Source organism: Nesoenas mayeri, assembly GCF_963082525.1.
Source record: "Nesoenas mayeri genome assembly, chromosome: 2".
Classification (NCBI taxonomy): domain Eukaryota; kingdom Metazoa; phylum Chordata; class Aves; order Columbiformes; family Columbidae; genus Nesoenas; species Nesoenas mayeri.
The window spans coordinates 48341777-48362946 of NC_137543.1; the positions used below are offsets into that span (position 1 = coordinate 48341777).

General features: G+C 39.4%; 1 protein-coding gene across 1 annotated transcript in view; it reads left to right on the plus strand.

The window, feature by feature from the left end:
* CDH2 (cadherin 2) overlaps nt 1-21170 on the plus strand; it is a gene marked incomplete at both ends in the record, with an annotated part of 114749 nt that overhangs the window by 6727 nt on the left and 86852 nt on the right. Inside the window, one exon of the mRNA XM_080339082.1 lies at nt 4071-4182. Coding sequence (XP_080195208.1) covers nt 4071-4182 — 112 coding nt within the window. The remainder of the gene's footprint in view (nt 1-4070; nt 4183-21170) is intronic.

Below are 21170 nucleotides of genomic sequence, written 5' to 3' on the forward strand. Positions count from 1 at the left end.
GATCTGTGTTTAAGTTCAATATTACTGTTGTAATTGCAAATTAATGTTGGTTATTAAGGAGGGAGAGCTCAGATACCGCGTGCCTGCTCTGTTATACATATAATTATGTCAGACGTTGTTTTGAGCTTCGCAAAATAATGCGCTGTGAATTGGCTGGACTTGGCAACTAGCAGCTGTACCATGTCCAATTATAACTGTATAGTATAATTTTTTCCTCTGCATACCCCTCCTGATACTACCTAGGCCTATTTTCCTATGGGAGTAAGCTACATAGAGCATGAAAAAAAAGCAGTCTTTCAAAAAAAACTTTCCTTGTGTTTTGGTACAATCAATAAGAAATATAATGTAGCAAATGCAGATGCAAACTGGTGAAACAGAGACTTTGATATTTCAGATTAATAGCTACTAGTGAACTCCAGTGGTGTATAGTGTATGCAGAGAGAACAAGATCAGCCCTGTTTGAAAACTGTGTTTAAGAGCCAAATTCTGCAAATTTAGGATGCGTATTGTGATACCAAATTGCTTCTACAGTCATGTGGTGAACTTGCATTTTTAAATAAGTGTTTCTTTACAGAATTGCATTCTAAATGTCGCTACTTTTTAGAAAGTATGGAAATTGGAAAGAAGTATTAGTCCATAACTGTCAACACTAAATCCTGTCTGGCTTTATTCTTGTTTTAATTTACAATCTTTTCACAGGTGTGCGGTCTGTGGTGTTGGAAGACTCTTACTGGTGGCGTTTAGAAAAAGACATAAATACAAATACTTTGGAAACTTGAGGTTGAGATTGTCAACAGGTTGTTGATTGGTTGTTGTTTTGTAAGCTGAGCTGGAATACAACTTGAAAATTAAACCACACGTTTCTAGATACTCAGATATCTAGATATGAAATGAAAGTAACTGAGGAGCAGGACATGAAAACTGCAGGCTTAATTGCCATGAGTTTATCAAAACGGCCAGTTCTTTTAATTGGTTGAATAACTTTGACAGAGAACTTCTAATTTACATCATGTTGCTTCATAATTGCAGTTTGCCTATTGCATTTAATCTGAGATCTACAGTACTGAGTTTATGTGCATGATCTGACACCACATTTTACTAGGTGTTAGCACTTTAGCATCTGGAGATAGTAATGTTGTTACTCATTTTGCAGTTAAAAATGACTGAATAAGCCATAAAGGATGAGGAAGGCAGAATAGTTTTTTGGTAGTAACCCTGTTTTGCTTTAGCAAAGTCTGTTAGTACTGGAGAATTTTCCCAGTGCTGAGCTTGTTCAAAGCTTTGTAACCCCATTAAGTAGGTTTTATATGGGTACAAGCTAAGGTAATTGCTTTCCATCTCAAAAGATAGGGTTTTTTGGTTTGGTTTTTTTTTTTTTTTCCAAGTACTGTCCTTCTGTAGATGAATGTACAAGTAATATTATCTTATGTTTGAAATAATCTTGGGAATTGTACTAATCACACAAAATCCTGTAAATTACAATAATGTTCCCCATAATCTTCACTAGCTTTCCCCTTTTGTCCCAGATAAGAGAACAGAAACATTTCAACATCCTCTTTTGCTTAGTGTTAAAATGGTTTAAGTCTTGCAGTACTCTTAGGCTGAACTTGATGTGACCTAGTGTGTCTGAAGCTACAACTTCTACTTAATTCAAAGTGCTTAACATAGGGTGACTAAGAATTGCTGAAAATTTGAATTCTTCTTTCCCTTGTGTTTTTATTCTCAAACAATCTTTACAAAGGGCTGTTTTTGGAGAGCAGAGTACAGTCTTTTGTTTCCAGATAAAATTGATGGCTGCAAATGAAAGAATAAAGAAGGCTCTCTATTCATGTCCCCCAGCCTTTGTTTCAGTGGGCATTGTTTCAGTTTATAAGCGCTGTTTAGTACATATAGATTGCTGGAAGGTCTGGAAGATTCCCAGGCGCATCAGTGCAGACTTGTTAAAAATCCTGCTATCTCCTCAGCTGCCCACCCAGGACCGTTTTGTTTCAAGGATACCATGAAAGACTTTTTTTTCCTTCTCTATCACATTTGCTTTGAGGTCACCTTTTGTACAGTAGTTTAAACAAGTCTTATTATTATTATTTTGAATTATGGAAACCTCATCCAAACCTGTTCTTTGAGTTCTAAAGCTGAGGAAACTGGCAGTTGGAATGGTAATTATTTTTGATCTACCAACCTTTTATCTTAAAAACTCAATGTGTGAATGGACTGTTTGGGCTTAGATACAGATCCAAGTTCCAGCTTTGCAGGTAACATGGTCCTGCAGTAGCTTAAACTGTTGCTGTATGTTTGTTTTCTCTTTAGGGTCCCAATATAAACTTTTTAAAGTACATAAGTAATTGTACACAGGTGAGATACCCATGTAGTACTTAAGTCACAATTAAATCCACACTGCAGTTTAAGTTAACATGATATTTGATAATTACAGGTTCTCTTACCTGGATAGTCCATTAACTTGGGAATTAGATAGTAATGCGTGTTTTTTTTTTTTCGAGTGGCAATATTGAGCTGCTTAGTTAGGACTTAGTGTAAGTGCAACACAATGTGTTACACATGCCTTCTTGTATTAGTGACAAAGTTATTCTAATAGGGGTAGCATGCTGAGCTTGGCTGTGTGTGTCAGTGGAGAGATGACACTTCTGCCTCATCCTCCTTCCCTGAGGAAACCCTTGTAGTTTTAGGTACTTCTGTCCCATCTCTGCTCCAGTCTTCTCTGTCCCTGAGGCTGCTGTAGTAAATGGGTATAACACCATCACCTCCTGCTTCTCCATCCCTTTTTTTCTTCTTTTTCTGTATGGCTTTCTTTGCCAAGTGTATGCAGACGTGCTCACATGGCCTTGAGTAGATCCACTTGATGGAAGCCCATCTGTGAAAGTAAAAAGGAAAATCTAATTTAAGTCTTGACCAGATTTAGGTACAATATAGCAGCACAGTTGCTCGTGCTGTCAAAGACCATATACTACATCTGGGCATGCAGATGGGTAAGGCCTTCACTTGGCACGTAGGCGTGTTTGAGATTGTGCAAGAGCTCTTGGGATTTCTCGGCTATGTCTGAGCCCAGGCTGGCCTGGGAGCTGGTCTCGCCGCCCTTTGTGGCGTGAAAGGGGTTTTGCCACCTATGGCCGCTTAGCCACATCTAAGGTGGGCTGTTGTCTTGTGCAGCTCTAAAATGAGACAAAACCACCCCACTGAAAATTAATCTTAGTCCTTTGCCACAAAGAATTCGATTTTTAGTTGTGTTTGGTTGGTTTTTTTTGTTTTGTTGGTTTTTTTTTTTCAACCAGGCAACTAACTGTCCTGGAAATGAGCTTAGCTGTCAGATGTATCTTCCGAACAAGGAACACCTCGGAACAAAAAAGTTTCCAAATGCTGTGTTATATTTCTTAATAAAAAGGCATTTATGAAACTTAAAGAATGTGATTTGAGAGGAAACTTTCTTAACAAGTGAGAGAACAAACAGTTTCAGTGGCTCTTCTCTTCCCTTGTTGTGCAAATTTAATAATGAGCTGCTCTCCTTTTAACTTAGCCTGCCTTTGAAATAGGAGGAGATTGAATTGGAAACATTTGGCTTTATATAGTATCCTTTTGAATGCTAACGCAAATATAAGTTCTGCTAAGTTACTGCAAATGTAGCATTTTATCTTAGTTTACTTGTTCTGGTTCAGCCTCACATAGAAATACTCTAAATAAAGCATTTTAAACCAGCAGTTGAAGTCATTCCTCTCAAGTAATCTGCCTATGAAAAAGTTGCCGATGGGTTTTGTGCAACATTTATTTCCAGAGAAAGGAATGCTTTTGTTCCTTCTATCATTCCCCTTCAGTCTCGATGGCTGGTTTAGTGGAAATGTTCGGTTGTCAGAAGAATCAAGATTGTGTATTATTTAGATCTTACCAGACAAGTGGGATTTGTTCCTTCCATTCCAGTTATCAGAAAGATTAACCCTTTGCCCTCGCGGTCCTAATTGCAGTTGTTCAGAAACAAGGATGCTGCTTGTACAAGGCAGCAGCAAAATGGAGTATGTGAATGAAGGTTGCGAGTATTACATAAATTTTGTCTTGCATTTCAGGCACCGATAAAAGCAACCTGTGAAGATATGTCATGCAAGACTGGATTTCCTGAAGATGTTCACAGTGCAGTGGTGTCAAGGAGTGTACATGGAGGACAGCCTCTCCTCAACGGTATGATTAGAAAAGATGTAGCATTGGGGTTTTTAATTTTTTTTTTTTTTAAAGTTTATTTCCTCTGGTTGTAACCATAAATCACTCTGAAGCACTTTCATCCTTAAATAGGGCACAAACTCTTGCAGGAAAGACCATCAGCTGCTCTGTTATTATTTTTTTATTGTCATAGGACTTGGAAAATCTGTTGGCATTAGTGGTAGCACATACACCTGTGACAGTAATTTGAAAATACTGAGTGTTGCGAACCATCCTGTGGTTGTCCACTAATTCTCTTTCTCAGCACAGCACTCACACTGAGGTTCCTTATTACCACTGATGATATGTATGCCATCAGTCTGTACTTAAAGCCCATGTCTGAATGATGAGGAGGTAAAGAAAACTTCCCTTCTGCTTTACATCTCCCACAGAAGTACTGCACCTAGATTTGGTCCTGGAGTTCACATTAATGCGGAGATAGTTCCCTTAACTGCTTTTCCCTGGCAAGCAAGACCCGAAACAGGCAGGAACACCCTCGGTCAGCGATGGCAGCACTGGGGGCTCTGCGAGGAGCAGTGCAGGGAAAGGCAGCACGGTGCCTGTGCTGTCTTGTGGACACCGTGCTGCTCTCTCATCTCACCCTGGCAGCGACCTGCGTCTGAATGGCACAGTGCCCAGGCTGGGGATGGCCCCGCTCCCCAGCTCGCGGCACGCTCGCAAGTACGAGCCCCAGCCTCCACCAGGGATGCACTGTGGCCACCACATCTGCCCACGGGTCATCCAGGCTGGGAATTCAGTTCATTGCTCTCTTTGTGTCTTTATATTTCAGGGATATGAGTAGTCCTCTGTAGGACACAGAGGCACATGCTCTGAATCTTTCCTGGATTTCCCAACCAGTTAAGTTTCAGTATATAAGTTTGTGGAAGTAGAATTTTTTTTTTTTAAGTTTTCTGAACTACTAACATTTTTTTCCCATGTAACGCGGAAATTGTGGAACTAAGAATATCAATTTTAGATGGCTTCAAATACATCTTAAATAAGGACTAATTTAATTTCTTGTTTCCTTTACAAATAAATATGGCTGCACAGATCAAGGTATTTAAATAGAAAAAACCTAATGAATCTGCAAAACAAATGAAGTGAAAGCTGTAGTCTTGATTTTACATGCTGTACATAGCGGTCTTTGGGTAATTATATTTTACAGACCTGTTTTGTGCTTTTTTTAGAAGTATAATGGAAACTTTAATGCAGAGTGAATTGATTAGCTTTAGTGTATTTAAACTTGAGTTATTAAAGCTTTTTCTGTTCAGTTGCAAAGAAGTATTTTTTTACCACCACAGACTTTCCTTTTATTAAAGAATAGCTTAGAAATTTATGTATTAAAGTAAATGTTCTGCCAATTGAGAAAATAAAAAAGAGGAAAGAGAATTTTCCTCACTTTCAAACAGAATGGGAGTTAATAGATGACTCTACTATGAACTCCTCTAGTAGCAGTGCACGCTTAGAACTCCTTTAGGTGATGCACAAACTTGGAGAGAAAGACAGAGCACAGCAGGCAAATGCTTTCCAAAGGGTCTGCCTTCAGACCACCAGATGTTTGTTACTGGTTAATTATCATGCCATCAGTTCATCTTAAAATTGAGATCACAGAGGTTTTGAGATGTACCCTGTCTTGTGAAAGTTCTCTTCACTCTTCAGGGAATCAAGACCCTTTCTGCAATTTCTTCCCCTTTATTTTCCCCCATCAGCTAGAAACCACAACAGGCTGCCCACTAATTCTCTGTTGGCATTGCTGATGTGAATCTGATGATAATGACTGACCCGCCTTAACTGGGTCTGAAGTAGTAACATAGGATGGCAGCCTGGCTTCCTCTTTCATTACTCATCGCATTCACACAGTCCCTTCCCTTGCTTCTCAGAAGTGAGTAAAGCATGACTGTTGGTTTGTCATTGAATGGTATTAAAATGCGTAGCATTTTAGGTAAGTAGGAATTTGAAAAATTGTCTGAGGCATACAGTATGTATCACATCCTATCAGCTGTTTTAAAAATGACCTAGGGGAGTTTGTTTTTTCTTTTCCTTTCACTGTTTCCTCAGTTGAATTACTGCAATGGTTAATTCTTTTGAAAATTCAGACATGCTTAAAAGCATATAATTTGCTGGTTACACATAAACATACAGTCCATCATTGCATAGCTTTGACTTAAATTTAATTACACTGTCATTTTGAAATACTATTGTTGTCAAAAGCCTATTTTCTGGTTATTAAACTGGATTCAGATGACGCTGCAAGTTAAGTATAGTTGTGTGACATTTGCTTCTTGGGGATAACCATGGGCCTGATTCTCATATCAGTTGCCTCGCCTGTTTAACTGCATGCTTATACTGGTATGAGTTCTGAAATGAGGCATATAACTGTAGGTTTTCTATGTGGTGTAGAAGTGAAAGCTTTAATTTTATTTGGTTTTGTGCATTGATACCATAAGCACAGGGGCTTTATGGTCTTTTCAGCTAGCTGCAGAATAGTGTGAACCTGACTTGATGCTTTCTTGACAAGTTACTTCTTAAAATACTGAACAAGAAAATGACCATATGTTTATTATGTCTTGTTCGTTTGCTTTTATCTTACACAGTGGGGGACAAGCCTCTCTTGAGGTCTTCAGTTTCCATCTTACTACTGAATCTTAAATAAAAACAGAGGTATCATATGACTTATTGATCTGTTCCTTTCAGTTTTTACAGTAACATATCTGTTTTAAGAAATATTAATAGCTTAGAAAAAATAATAAATATTGGAGTATGGGGCAGGGTGCCACCATGCAGTACATGATAGTGTATTTTTTGTGGAGGTATTTCTATTTATTTCTGTATTCAGGTGGTGCTTGGCTGTGAGGGAAAGTCAGACTTGGTCCTATAGCATCAAAGAAAAAAACACTTTACAATTCATAATGGTTTTGTTCACTCATATAGCTAGGACAGTATGTCAACATCTACTAATTTCTCCTGTGCATGAGGGCATGAGAGGCCACTACATGTTCAGTTGGTATCCATGTGTTCAGTTGTCACAATATGTGAAAAGTTGGTGGTGCAATGTAACATAAATTGGAAAAGGGGAAAACCGCCACATTTATTAATGTGTCTAGAGGGGAAGAAAGAGAAAGACAGCTGTTTTCGGTTTCAGGATGAGGAGACAGGGAATCCCCTGTGTGGAAAGGATGCAGTTAGTTGGGAAGGCACAGCAAAAGAAGTTGGAAACTACTCCTTTAGTGGGTCATGAGTGAGCTGTGTAGGATGTACCCTGCAGTAAAGGTTGTGTCTTGTTGCCTCCTGGCATGGTGTCACTCATGTCCTGTCCTGCCCTCGTACAGACTTCACTGGTCACAGCCCCAGAGGCTCTTCACAGCTCATGAGCTGAGAAGACACAACTCATCAGATGCTTTGTCTTGCACAAAGTCTGGCAAGTCTGATTTCAAGATGCAATACGCTCAGGTGACTAGCCACATGTAAGCTAACTTCTATAGGTCTAGTTTTGAATTTATTTATAACGTTTTACATGTTGCTCCACTTGGTACCGGTAACTGCAGTGAAACTGGAGTGCTTTTTACCAAGGAACTAGGTGAGCTCAGAACTATTACCTTCCTTTCTCTAAAGGGAGGAAGAAGAAAGCAATAATTTCTGAAACAAAATTAAAAGAAACTTCCAAACTTCTAAAGTGTCTTAACTGGTAAAACTATGGATTTATTTGGGCCTCCAGTTCTTTTAGAATTTAATATGCTTTAAAGTATTTCAGGACTTCAATGTTCCAACATAAAAAAAAAGAAAATAAATCATATGCAGATAACTCACCAGCTATCACCTAGTAGAAGAAGTAGATATCTAACCCAAATTTACAGGCACGGTACTTTGGACTTGTTTCTGTAAATAAAATTTGATTACTGTTTGGAGGACCATTCATAAGATGTAGTATTTGGAGAAGAGGTTAAGTTAAAGAGGGAAGTGTGTTTAATATATTAAATGCCCTTGCTTGTGCTGGGTTTATTGCAGTTTTGTAGTTCATGCAGGAAAAAATACTTGTGGTAGTCTGATATGTGTATCCAGCCTGTTTATCTGATCTTTGTTCTATATCCTGCGAATTTTAAGATACAAGTAATGCATTTCTGCTAAAATCGTTCACCTGGGAAGGTTACTTGAATGGTTATTTGCAGAATCATGTCTTCAAGTTAGAGATTCTTATTCTGCTGATTTATTTTAGCAGTTTCTTATCTTTCAAAGATTTCATTTTAACGTTCTTCTGTTACTCAATACATGATTTTAGTTTTCTGCTAAGCAAATTAATTGTCTAGACAAGATTCTTAAATGTATCCTTCAAGTGTTGTTTAGCTGTAAAATATTTTGCAGCTCTTTGAGTTGCACAGTGATAAAGAAAAAAATGTTTTGGTGTTGATCACTGTGGTAAGTGATGATTATGGATGAGTAATAGCGCAGTTTCATGAGCCATTTCGGCTGGAGGGAGCCGACAGTGTTGCCTAAAGAGGCTCGTTCGCGCCTTCCCTCCTCTCTGAGCCTGGTATCAAGTGCTCATGAAACCATGAAATGAATGAAGTTGGCCACTTTATCTGGGGTAACCTCTCACTCCTACTCCTTTAGGTTTTTGCTGAAAGATCTTGTGTGCTTAAACAGAGCCGTGGTGTCCCTGCTGCCTTTTCTTTTCTTAGCAGTGAAATGCTCGCAAAATAATATTTGTTTTGATGCTTTCAAACTGAGTGACAAAACTTGATTTTGGCATTCCCACTGACTCATTTTTGTAGCATACCATTGAAAACACCAGTCGATCGTGAAACAACCCAGAAACGCATTGCTGGGAATGCAGCGCTCGAGCTTTGCCTGCCATTTAAAAGTAATGTTTCTTCTTGATATCGTGGAGATTTGGTGGGTCCTGTCTGTCCCAGTTGAGGCCACTCAGCTTTTTTTGCCGCTAGTGGTGTTTTATCATTCTGTGTATAAAAAATGCCCATCATCAGCTGAGAATAAAATTCCTTTTTAAAAAACGCATCATGCTTAAAACTGAAGACAGGACAGCAGCACATCTTTTAAGGCTTATGTCTTGTTCCTTTCTATAAACAAATCTTACAAAATTGTATTCTTACTATGGTAGCATGCACTGGTGGTGGATTTGATATTCCAGTGCACATTAACAGTAGAGCCAGGGAAAGTATTTTTAGCAGAATTATATTTTCCAAGAGGGAAATTAGTCTTTCCCCACCAAAAAAAGAAAAAGAAAAAGAAAAAAAAAAAAAAGACTTTTTTCCCCTATATATATAAAAAAATGAAAATAGTAACCACTTTGTTTGAAGTCTCCTTGCCTTAAGCAAAAAGACAAGTTGACAAGTTCCTTCCAGGCAGACAGCCAAAGAATCTCAGATGGATGGGGTCTCTCTCTGAGCTGCTGGCAGGCTGGGGAGAAAAAATGTTTTGATTCTTCCCAAATGTATTGTTTTCTGAAATTCTCTCCCTATACCGTTGCCCTGGTTCTCCCTCCCTTCCCCTGCAAAGGACAGAAGAAGAATTTAAAAAAAAAAAAAAAAAATCAAACCCACAACCATCCTTCTGGTTATTCTTTTAAACCCTAGTGGGAGTGAGAATTGTTTTTGCAGAAGCTTATGTTGGGAATATATTTATATTATTTTCCCCAGTCCTGCCTAATGTTTAGTAGGTTTAGTTTTGTCCTCTTCCATGTGAGGCAGAGTAAATTCTATTGCTGTTGTTTGGTGATGCTTGGCCTTGTTGATTTATATTATTTTGTAGTTGCATTCCAGTTCTCAGTCTCTTGCCTTTTTAATCATTTTCCTTTTATTTTCTTGAACAGTTTTCCTGTTTGTCCTCTTTCCATACCCCGCAGCATCCTAAATTCTCCTGTGTCAGTACTGAGCTTACTAGCCTGGATTGGCAGAGCTGTTTCTGTTTGCTTTAACTCCACTAGCACAGTGCCTGCTCTATGATGCCTGTTGTCTATTCACATTCCAGGCTCTTAATGTATTCTCAGATACTTTTCCCCTGAAAATCAGAGGGTTTTTTGCTGAAGCAAGAGATTGCTTTTCTTGAGATGTTGTTTCCTTACTCCCTTTTCCCCACTCCTCACTTAAACATAGAATGTATCCTAGAGCATACATAACAGGTTCACCTTACTGAAAATAATTTGTGTAAAGTTATACATCTGATTTGTACATGATACCAGATTTTACTCTTTAATATTAGCTACAGATTAGTGTTTGTATTTTCTCATCGCAAGCTTGTATGTAGAACATTATGTATATACATAAATAGAGAATAAATGTAAATAATGAAATTCAGCAATGTTTTGGATGTGCATAAAGGGCAAATGTTTCAGAAACATAGTTCTGTTATCTTTTGGTGGATCCTAAAGCTGTTATGGAATTGTAGTATTTGGATCAATTTGTATATCCAGTATAAAAAAAATTATCACTTGAGTTCTAGATAAGCAATCATTCTAAAAGTAACTTATGAACAGGTGCTAAATAAAATGTTTTCCTTTTGTGGAATATTTGGGTTAGAGGTAAAAATATATTTTTGTAGTTAAAAAAATCCTTAATGCACTATACTGTCTGCCTTTTTGGAGAAGGAACTTGACTCATCCTTATTCCTTGCAAAAGGAAGGCTGCTTCTGTTTCCAGTGTGGACTTCAATAACTAAATTTTGATAAAGATAAAAAGACACTTATGGAGAAATTATAGAAATCTTGAAGGGTTGCAGTGTTCTGGGATGTGTAAATTACTATCTTAATGATTTCAGCTCTGATAGTACTTTCTCTTTGTGGTGCATTTACTTGGAATGCACTGAATCAATTAGTACTTATTCCATTTTCCTATATTCAGGTGGTTACTTATGAGGATCTCAACTGTAGTGACCTTTCTATGTGCAGAAATACAAATTATGAGAGCTGAGTTGTCAGCTGCCCCAGAAAGCTTTGGGCACAGCTCAAGGAGGGGTGGCAAAGGAGGTGTTTGTTTCTGCCTCTGAAGCCAGGTCTAGCTCTATACTGTTTCTAAACACCATTTAGTGTAGCCTTAGCTCAGTTCTAAACTATGCCGTCTGGCCTTGATTCCCACGGGGCCGTTATTTCTGCTGGAATCGCTGTAGTTAGAGCCGTTTCCAAGGCTGACCCGTGCTCTGGGGGAGGCTGGGAGGAGTGATGGTTACAAAGCTGTGCGAAAAGCCTCCCCAGCAGACAAAGGTGCCCTTAGCTATGGGAAATCTATTTAGTGAGAGAAGAAAAGTTGCTGTTGTTTGCAACAGCTGCATTAAAAAAAAAAAAATCTCTATATGGATAGATCAGTATATAGAATACAAATACTCAGGTGAGGCTATCTGTGAGACGCATGGTATGTATAATTATGCGTTCAAATTTTCACTTACAATACATCTTTTGTTGACTTGTCATCTTCTTAACAGTTGGGAAGATGAATTTACTAGAGCGTCCTATTGAACCTATATTATAGGAAAATGCCCTTTATTACAGAACAAATTTGCATACTAAGTAGAGATAAATTCTGGTAGTATTTAAACACTTAATAATTACATTAAATCAGATACTACTGTGTTGAAGACTTGGATGTCAGTCAACAAATCCAAGTACAGTCTGGGCTGCTCTGATTTTGGCTGAATGCAGTGAGGCAGATTCATTGCTTTTGGTTGAATATGTGACACTCAACATGGGGGCATTTTCTTTAATTTGGAAATGATAACTTGTGGAAGAGTTCACTTCCAAACTTCCATGGCATGTCCTAGGCATCAGAGACAGCCCTGCTGAACTGAGAGACAGGAGGGGCTCAAGGAATGTTCAAGGGAACAGTGTCAGAGTTTGGATGGAAGGCAAATGACTAGAGTTTCTATTATCTTCTAATCAGGCTCTAGAAGGAGTAATTGACCATTGGTACCCTGTAAATCTTTCCAGTTTAACACAATGCAGGTGGTTTTCCACTCTTCTCCACATACCCCAGCTGGATGATCTGTCTTCCAGAGGGCAAGGAGAATAAAGCTGGGGACAAGTGGGCTGAAACTCAGGAGTGGAGAGTGGGGCTGAGGCTGGGAAAAGGATGGAAGCAGAAGAATCCAAGAGATGAAAGATGCTTGAATGGGGGGAGGAACAAATAGAGACCCTGGTGTAGTTCAAGGAGGAAAGGAAATCATAAGTCCTCCACAGCTCTAGAAGGAACAGAGAAACTTGGCATTGGTTGAAAGAAGAGGGCAGAAGCAACCTAATGTACAGAAGTATCTTGGAGCACTTTTGGATTTCCTCATCACATGCAGTTTGAGCTGGCCATGGTCATCTGATATCCACCCTAAGGGAAATGCCAGGGACCCAGTGGAGCTCACCAAAGGGAATTAAGTGAGCAGATAGTGCTGAGAAGCTTTTCTAGGAGGAACTGCTTGGCCTTCTCAGCATTAGAATGACAGTAGGGTGCCCACATCTCCCTTTTTTTTTTTCCAATTTTTACTAATATGAAGGAACTTATCTGAGTATTCAGCCAAGATCAGAGCATGCACAAGGAAGAGTCTTTTGAAGATAAATGGATCTTATAGCCAGAATATGAGGTTCACTAAAGAAATACCTATGGCTGCATATCATGGTTTGTCTGGTCTTCTGGAAGCAGCATTGGGTTTGAGCAGAGTCCATCGTGTCTATAGAGTGGTCTCAAAACTCACTGCTGCTTCTTGCTGCAGGTGAATTGGTACCAGTAGCATTTTTTTTGTTGTTGTTTCTCACCTTGATCATAGATGTGCCGTTTTAAGTGCATGTGAAAATACCAGCCTTAAGTAAAGCTAGGAGATGGTATACCAAAAATGGAACTTTCTTACCCGGAGTTATAAATACATCACAGTGATGTGGCTGCAGGATGAAGGAGTTAGATTGGCAAGCTGATCTGACACAAAAATATCCCTGCGTTTCGTGGTGGGCCAGTTCTCCCTTGGGTCAGCTTGCTTTGTCAGTTTACTGGGACCTGCTGTGGAAAAGGAGATAAGTTAATGAGCAAAGAGGTCTGGTAGGGGTGATGAGGGAAAAAGAGGTTACATCTGAATGAGACTCCACTGTTAGGTTTTTGGTTTTGGCTTTTTTCCCCCCTTTTCCTCCCTGCAGTGCAACCAGGAGCTTTCTTCCTGCTGTTTTAATTTATTCCAGGATTGGGCAGCTGAGGATCAGCTCCCTGCCTGCCCCTTGCTGCATCCCAGCCCCGTCCAGGCGTAGCGGTGAATTGTTGCTGGCGGTTCTTAGCCGGGTTGCAGATGACAGCGAGCAATCCCATTAACCCGCCAGCCCGGCTGCGGATTATCCCGGAGAACCAGGGCACCCGGTGCCGCAGCCCCTGCCTGCTGGTGGGCACCGATGCTCTGGGCAGAGGAGCAGCTCAGCACAGCTCGGGTGCATCTCCTCCTCCTCCCAGCTGCCTGCACAGCTTTGGAAACTGGCCCGTTTTGAATTTTTCCTCTTTCACTGTCTGCTGCGTTTTGGCAGACCTGTGAGCAGTGGCAAATATTACGATCTTGTCTGCTCGCCTGCAGGAGCAAGCTGGTTTTTTTGTGTGTGCACTGTGCTGCCTTTTAAGAAGTAGGTTTTGTTTGGTTTTGAAAGTTAATGGCACATGCCTCTCAGGTTGTAGAGAAGAGGAATTATTTAAGACCCTCTGTGAGTTCCAGTTTAACATTCTCTTAAATAGGAAAGTTACGAATCCCTAAAAGCATAATTTGTAACATAAAAGCTATCAAAATAGCAGTACAATCTGTTAAAGCGTTTAAAAATTTGATTCTCTGCAGTTGAAAATGTGAAATAAATGTACACTAATTGTTTTGAATGGAGATGAAGACGATGTTTGAAACCAGTCTTTAAAGGAATTAGTGAGATAGCACTGCAGTTAATGGCGGAGCACTATTTTTCTGTAATGGGCTCAGCAATGTTCTCTAATTAGCTTGCAAATTGATATTCAAATACAAGTAAACTGGCAATCAAATACAAGCAAAACATCTATGTAAACAGACTCTGGTTTCTGCGTTTAGCATACCTGTATCAAAATTATGTGTGGGTGGAGGGTTAGCTCTTAGTTGGTTTTCAGCATGAAGCTTTTATTAATGGTGGCTCACTGGCTATATTAGGTCCATATTTTGGTTCAAGCACGTGAAAAGAGGAAAAAAAATCCCTTCTCTTCCACGAGTGAGTGGCTTTTAAACATTAGTAACATAATACTGAACATGTACGAGGTTTATTTCTGTCTTGATTTCTTTCAGGTTTTGTCAGCTAGTCATGCACATACGATTGAATATGTAGCTGAGTCAGTGGAAGTTATTCTGTTGACTTTTCTGGATTTCAATCATTATTAAAATTATTGCTGTTTGGTACAGCCATTTAACTTTGGTGTCTGTTGTGCAGTATCTTCTTTAATGCTGAAAATTCTTTGGAATGTGCTTTCCTGAACCAAATTCTTATCACTGTGCATTTGTTAAATCCAATTATTGTTTGCACAGATTTCACCTTCAGTGCTGGTTATCGTCTGAGTTCTTCAAGGAAAAAAACCCAAACAAAACCGAAAACCGAAATAGTTGTGTTAAGACTTTTCTGTAAAGCAGCTAGTAGGCTTTTTACATGATAGAAATAATATGACAGTGAGTCTGTGGCTTTCTAATTTGATATGTGCTTTTCTGTTCAAATAACTGCAATTTTCCCTTTACAGCGCTTTAGTGCATATTTGTGCTTTTATAAAAAATTCATTAGTTTGGTTCTCGAGGGATGGCTAATGGGGGAGTGTGGGTCCCTTCGAGGTCACAGGTTCAGAGCCAGTCTGTCATCAGCATCCAGTAGCTGCTAACTGATAGCGGCTTGCTAGGTTATGCAAGGAAAGCCTTGGTTGCTTTGGTTTCTTCTGAAGATGTTTATGCTGGAAAGGGTAACCATTGCATAAGAGCAGAAATAGTGCTGAAATTAGTGGAAACTGGGGCAGCACATGCGGGCAGGGAACGTATGTGTGTATGGAAGTAGCTGGAGAAGGTCAGTATTGCAGTGTTTTCCAGGCGCGAGTAGGGGAGCAATGGAGTGGAACTGTAACCTCTTGGAGTGCATTTATGCGGAGCTGAGACGTATTAAGGCAGGAGCAAAAAGCATATCTAGCATTTCAGGTGTTGGAGGTATTTCTTTCTACCTGTAATTGATTCAACGTATTTCCCAGAACCGGGATGAAGTCTGTATTTTATTGAAACTTAAAAAAAACAAGCAATGACAACAAACCTCTCTAATTCTTATGCTGCATGTCACTATCTGCACTTCTGATTCTGTCAAGTCTCATTTAATTAAAATCCTGTCATTATGGTTGTGTTCAAATTAAATATTTAAGAGTGATACTGTCATTATTTATAGAAATGGATCATTTTCTCTTCAAGAAGGTGATTTTTATCAATTGTTACAACTGCAAGTGATCTGTTAGTTATTTCCTCCTCCTGATTTTTGCGGCAAAGGCTCTGTAATTTACAGATGCTGAACAGCATGAAGAACTAAACAAAATCCCCAACTGAAGTAGTCACTAATATGAAAGATTTTGTTAGCCTTCAGTGAGTTTGTTACTTGAAGGAAGCAAAGCCTGGTGAAATCACAGATGTACCTGGCTTTGGGACCCAGAGAGAAATCTGTGTTTTAGTCCCAGCAAAGCTTCACATGGGTTCTCTGGTCTGCCAGAGCAGGTCATAGTACAAGGGTGAAGCCTGGCTTAAGGTGGCCACCACCTCTGAATGTATGATTCAATAACTTTGCTTTTCATTTGCAGTCATAATAATATTGTGTGTTGCCTCTGGGAAAAAAATACAGAAAGGTGATTTTTGGTTTTTGATGCTAGTTTTATGATGTAGGACATTAACAATAGACTGAAGGATTGTTCCTATAGGTGACCATCAACTTTGTGGTACTTAAACTTTTTGTAGGGTAACCACGTAAGATCCTCAAAAAAGCTGTTTTTGAAGACTGCCTGCTGTCTGCTCGGAGGTGGCTGTGTGACTTCCCTTGCATACAATAGACAAATGCTTTGTCCGGGCCTGGCCAGAGAGGAAAACGTGTTGTGTTACTTGTCTCGTTGAGCGATGCCCAGCTGGGCACCGCACAGGGCTTCGCTGGAGCCGATCGATGGATGCAGCCCCTTCGTTCAGCAGATCAATATGCTGTAATGAACTCAGTGCCTCAGCTCCCCGTGAGGATCACTGTGGGGGATAGGATAGGAAGGTGCTTGTTTTTCTGGAATGAGTCAAAATGAAAATTATGTTTGAAGATTTTTTTTCCTCACATAGGGATTGAATAAAGTCTTATTTTCCCCCACACACTGAAAATCCTATAATATGAACCAAGTTATCTACAAACTGGATGCTACATGTTTTTCATGGTGACTTCTTTTTGAAAATACCATGATATAAATTGATAACCACATTAGTGTTTAAAAAGAAAGCAAGCTAAAAGAGCTTTGGAATACTTAGTTGTTGATTTGTTCCCTGATATTTGTTGTTGGAGGTGGTCTGTGTTTGTTCTTCTGGGTCAGAGTTGTTGTTCGTAATTTGCAAACAATTAAACTGTTATGGATGTGAGCCTAGCACATGAGCAGAGTCTGGTAAGGGTTTTATATAGGTCCCTACATGTATTTTTTTTTTTAATTGCAATACCTTCTTAGAAAACATAATTTTGTAGAAGGTGTTGACATAGATAAATTATTTGATAAGCTCTTACATAGATGTTTTAATAATGTCTGTCAGCCATGTGTATTTATGATGCAGGGAATTTTCCAGGTTATACATAGTGTCAAAATATCACTGAAGGTCAAAAAAAGAGTTTGTTTGCCTAGGGGTCTTTGTTTTTATTTGGTACTAGGCTTCTCAAGTCTCTGTTTTTATTATTGCTTTAGTAAGAATCTTGCTGTCTTTCACTTTAAATTTTTTTGCTAGACATGCACTGATCTGCTACAGGATAAATTGAATTCTGAGACTACTGTGCCATAAACTAAGAGAGGGAAAAGGTCACCTTGGTGGAGTAAATGCTAACTGCGTTGATACCTTATTCATTTTATATCACATACTTTGTTGCTGGTAAAATTAGCAAAGTTAACAAAGGGTAAAATGTTTTCATAAAGAAATACTAGTTCTAGACAAGTCTTTAGAAAGAGCTGGAGATGCCCAGAGGACAGTTGGTTCTGGCAAGTGGTTTTGGTTTGTTTCAGAACCTGCTTAGTTCTGATAAAATTATTGGGGGTCAATACTCATGTATACTCAGTCTCTTCACAGCCTTTCCTAACTCAGGTGCATGCAGACACATGTGGCATTTCTCATCTTTTGAATTTTCTTCAATATAGTGAATATGAAAATTAAAGTTTAGCTTGTAAAATGTTTTTGCTGCAGGCTGCAGAATTTGTAGCCAGTTCCGTGACTTGAATCATCAGGTGTCCTGAGGCCCTCCTAGATGGATGTTGAGCTAACTGTGATTGAAAGACTTAAAGGTGCTGTCATTTGGGGTAATTGACAATGGCCCGGAAGATTAGGAAGCGCATTTAGGAGACTGATAGCCCCAAGCCCCCTCACAATTAGAGGTTCCCCGATCTAGAGCATATAAGAATTGCAGAGCAGCAGCTCCCAAGTAGTGAAGCGTATCTTGCTACTGAGAGACAAACAAAAGTAAAATAAATCAGATGTGCAGTAAAATAAGGTTTGGTGGTGCTACTCCTGCTTGTGCCACACTCTCCCAGACCCAAATTCGCTGAAAGGTGTGGTGCAGAGGCACTTGCGTGGCTGTGGATTAGGTGGGTAAATTAAAGCTTGGTCTCTGTTTTGGTACTGTAAAAGGTAGCAGGACTAAAGGGTGGGGGACAGAGGGAAAGACCTGTTTTGATGAGGGACTGCATGGCACTGCTTTCCTGATGTGAGTCACACTTCAGAGAAGAAGCAAACGCGGTTAATCTTCACTGGTTATAGGAGGAGATCAGGCAGATTTGCCTTCTTACATCCATGGCTGAAATTCTGTATTAAAATGATCTAAGGGTAAATTACCATTGGAGAGGGCAGTTCCACATCTTTTCCTAGGCCTGCCTGGAGTTCCTAATGCTTCTTTTGCATGAGGTATAGTGGTTGTGCAGCCTTAGTATGAATCAATGCATGGGGCCAATCAAACGGCAGGCTTACCCTGGAGCAAAAGAGGAATGATATTCCCTCGGATTGGATGGATTAATCAACTTTTCCTGCGGCTGTGTCCCTGCAGCTTCTGGGAGAAGAGAGAGATAGGACCATGGGCTGTAAGACTACCTTGTTTGGCAGCATCTTCTGCCTAAATCATTTTAATTGTCATACCAGAAGTGCATCCTGGCTATGTCTGTAAATATCTATCGTGCTTTACTGAGGTCTTCATCCTGCATCTCTCACTGGCCAACAGTATTGCTTTGCTGTCATTTTAGATCTACTAAACCAGAATGGTTGATTTGAGCATCTAGTATGCAAATGAGGTGACCTTTTTGCTGTGATTACATTTTGTTTTTTATGAATGTATAAATCATGGATGTTTCACCATTAACTCAAGCCCTTCTGTGAAATATGAGGACAACGTGCCAGCATTTTAATCTTTTCTCCAGTCCGTCCACTCTCTCTCCCTCTGCGGTGACAATCTAGCAGTAAACCCCTGAACATGTTGCAGTCTCTTCAGGCAAGAAGAGCCTCGCTGCAAATCTCTGCAAGACAAAAAGAATTACTGACAACTGACCCCTTGTAAGCCACTTTTGCATGCATCCCCTCTTGAACTCTTTCTTTAGTCACCTGAGTTCATGTAAAACGTGACAGTCTACCTGGAGCTTCAGCAGGATGCTCTTCTATGCGAAGAGCTTTGAGGGACAGCTCTGCTGGAGCAGCTGAGAATGCTGCTGCCTCCCTGTATCTATGCTGTCCCAATGCTGGAGTCATCCAACCCGCAGCAAGGCTGATCATGCAGTCTGCCAGCCCAGGCTTTGCCTCTGTGGGTCAAAGCCTCCTGTGAATCACCAATAAAGATGTACTGGCAGCAGCAGCAGAACTGGAGCAGCAAGAGAAGGATGCATGTGCCTTGCTGTCCAGTCTCGTCAGGCAGTGTCCTCATCAGAGAGGCAAGAAAAGTGGCTGGGGGTGGTAGTGTTTTGTGGGGGGATGGCAGAAGAACCCCAGAGCTCCCCACTGGGCCACAGGGACTTCTGAAAGTGGTCTTCAGAAGTGGTCTACAGGCCTTGTCTGCAGTAATTTCTGATGTTGACAGGGCTTGCTTCTCTTCTGGCACAAAATAGCCAGAGCTATGGTTTGGGTCTTGTTCCAGGTGGTTTTTACTGTGGCAACTGGTGTTGGGGAAAAAAAAAAAAGAAACATTCCTTGTGACCTGTAATAATCAATTTGATTATGTTTGGGTTGAAAGCAACAGGAGTGCTTCCTTTTAAACTAAATGCTGTGATTTGTTGTGAACAGCATTTTTAAAGCTTCCCTTTAAAGGAAAAAAAAAAAAGAAGAAGAAGCAGCCTTTTAAATTTTCTATTCCAAAGTTCTTTATATAGCACAGTCTACTTCTCTTCAATTAGTGGTCAACATAAAAGTAATTCATCAAAACTGCTAGATTTACGTAAGTATAAATGTGGTATAAGCAAGAGGAAAATTAGTTCCAGAGTTTCTGAGAATACTTGAAATTCGAGGCAAATCTGGCTAGTCTCAAATCAACCACAAGCTTAGTAGATTTCCAGTATTTACATTTTTTGCTTTTTTGGAATATCTGAAATGGAAAAGATAGGCTCTGTAGAATCTTCTATAGATCTTATGTTCTGGAAAATATTCAAAAGTTATTTTTGTGTGTTATGTGAATGTTACAGGGAATGACAATGACACTGGTTTCCTCTTAAGGGACATATGGGAATAAGCATATCTCCGGAGACTAATAATTAGGGTGATTTTGTGTATGATGAAGAACCCAATGTATCTGGTGGCATGGGTGTGTTTCTTCAGATAAAGATTTTTTTTGTATTTGGTTTTATTTTAACCTGAACCAGTGGTCAAGAGTTCTGTTGCTTGCTTTTTCTTATGACTTCACTGTTTTCCTAGTATGGATTTTCACTTAAAGTTGGATGTTTGGTAGTACATTTTCTTTTTAATTAGAATACTGATATGCAACTATATAATCTAAACATCCAAAGTTACATTAACATTTCATACTGGCTTACATGGATTATTTTTTTTTATTTGCCCTTGACTTGTAATGAGCCTATTAGCTACAAGCTATCTCCGTGCCCATGGGCAGATCCTGATTCTAAAAGTAAAAGCTGACAGCTGTGGCCAGAGGGGGCTTTTCAATGCAATACAGTGTGGCTTTGCCAATAATTTTAATTTACTAAGCAGACTTTAAAAGGAGGGGTGGCTTTCATTGTTGAGTTAAAAAATTAATGAAAGAGACAGTCATTTTTTTTATAATTTTTGCTTTACATTTGACACATTTTGTGCTTTTATGAGAACATAGTGAAAATAAATCTGCACTATTTAGACAGAAGTATTACAGGATTATTTTCTCATCTGAATTCTGTGACTGCCTGCCTTGTGTGAGTGGACACTTGTCATGGTCCAAAACTTCAGTAGACTGTAATACTGGAAAAAGAAGAGCAATTTCAAGGAGTACTAGAAACATGATAATGTTCAGGTGTTCTGGAATTCTGTACGAGGTCCTGAATGTGAATATTCAAAGATAACAAAAATCAAAGCTTACATTTTAAAAGAATTTTTATATACTTGTTTCTGTGCACCTATTAAGTGGAGGTCAATAAATAGTTCATAACAGTTAATGTACATCTCAACCTTATTGCAAGTATTCTGGAAGAAGCAGGAGGAAAGCATAAGGGGAAAACACTTGGGAAACGAAGTCTCAATGATTTGATTAACTTTACCGTGGTAACTCTTTTAAGTCACAAGTTGGGAAATTCACAGTGAGA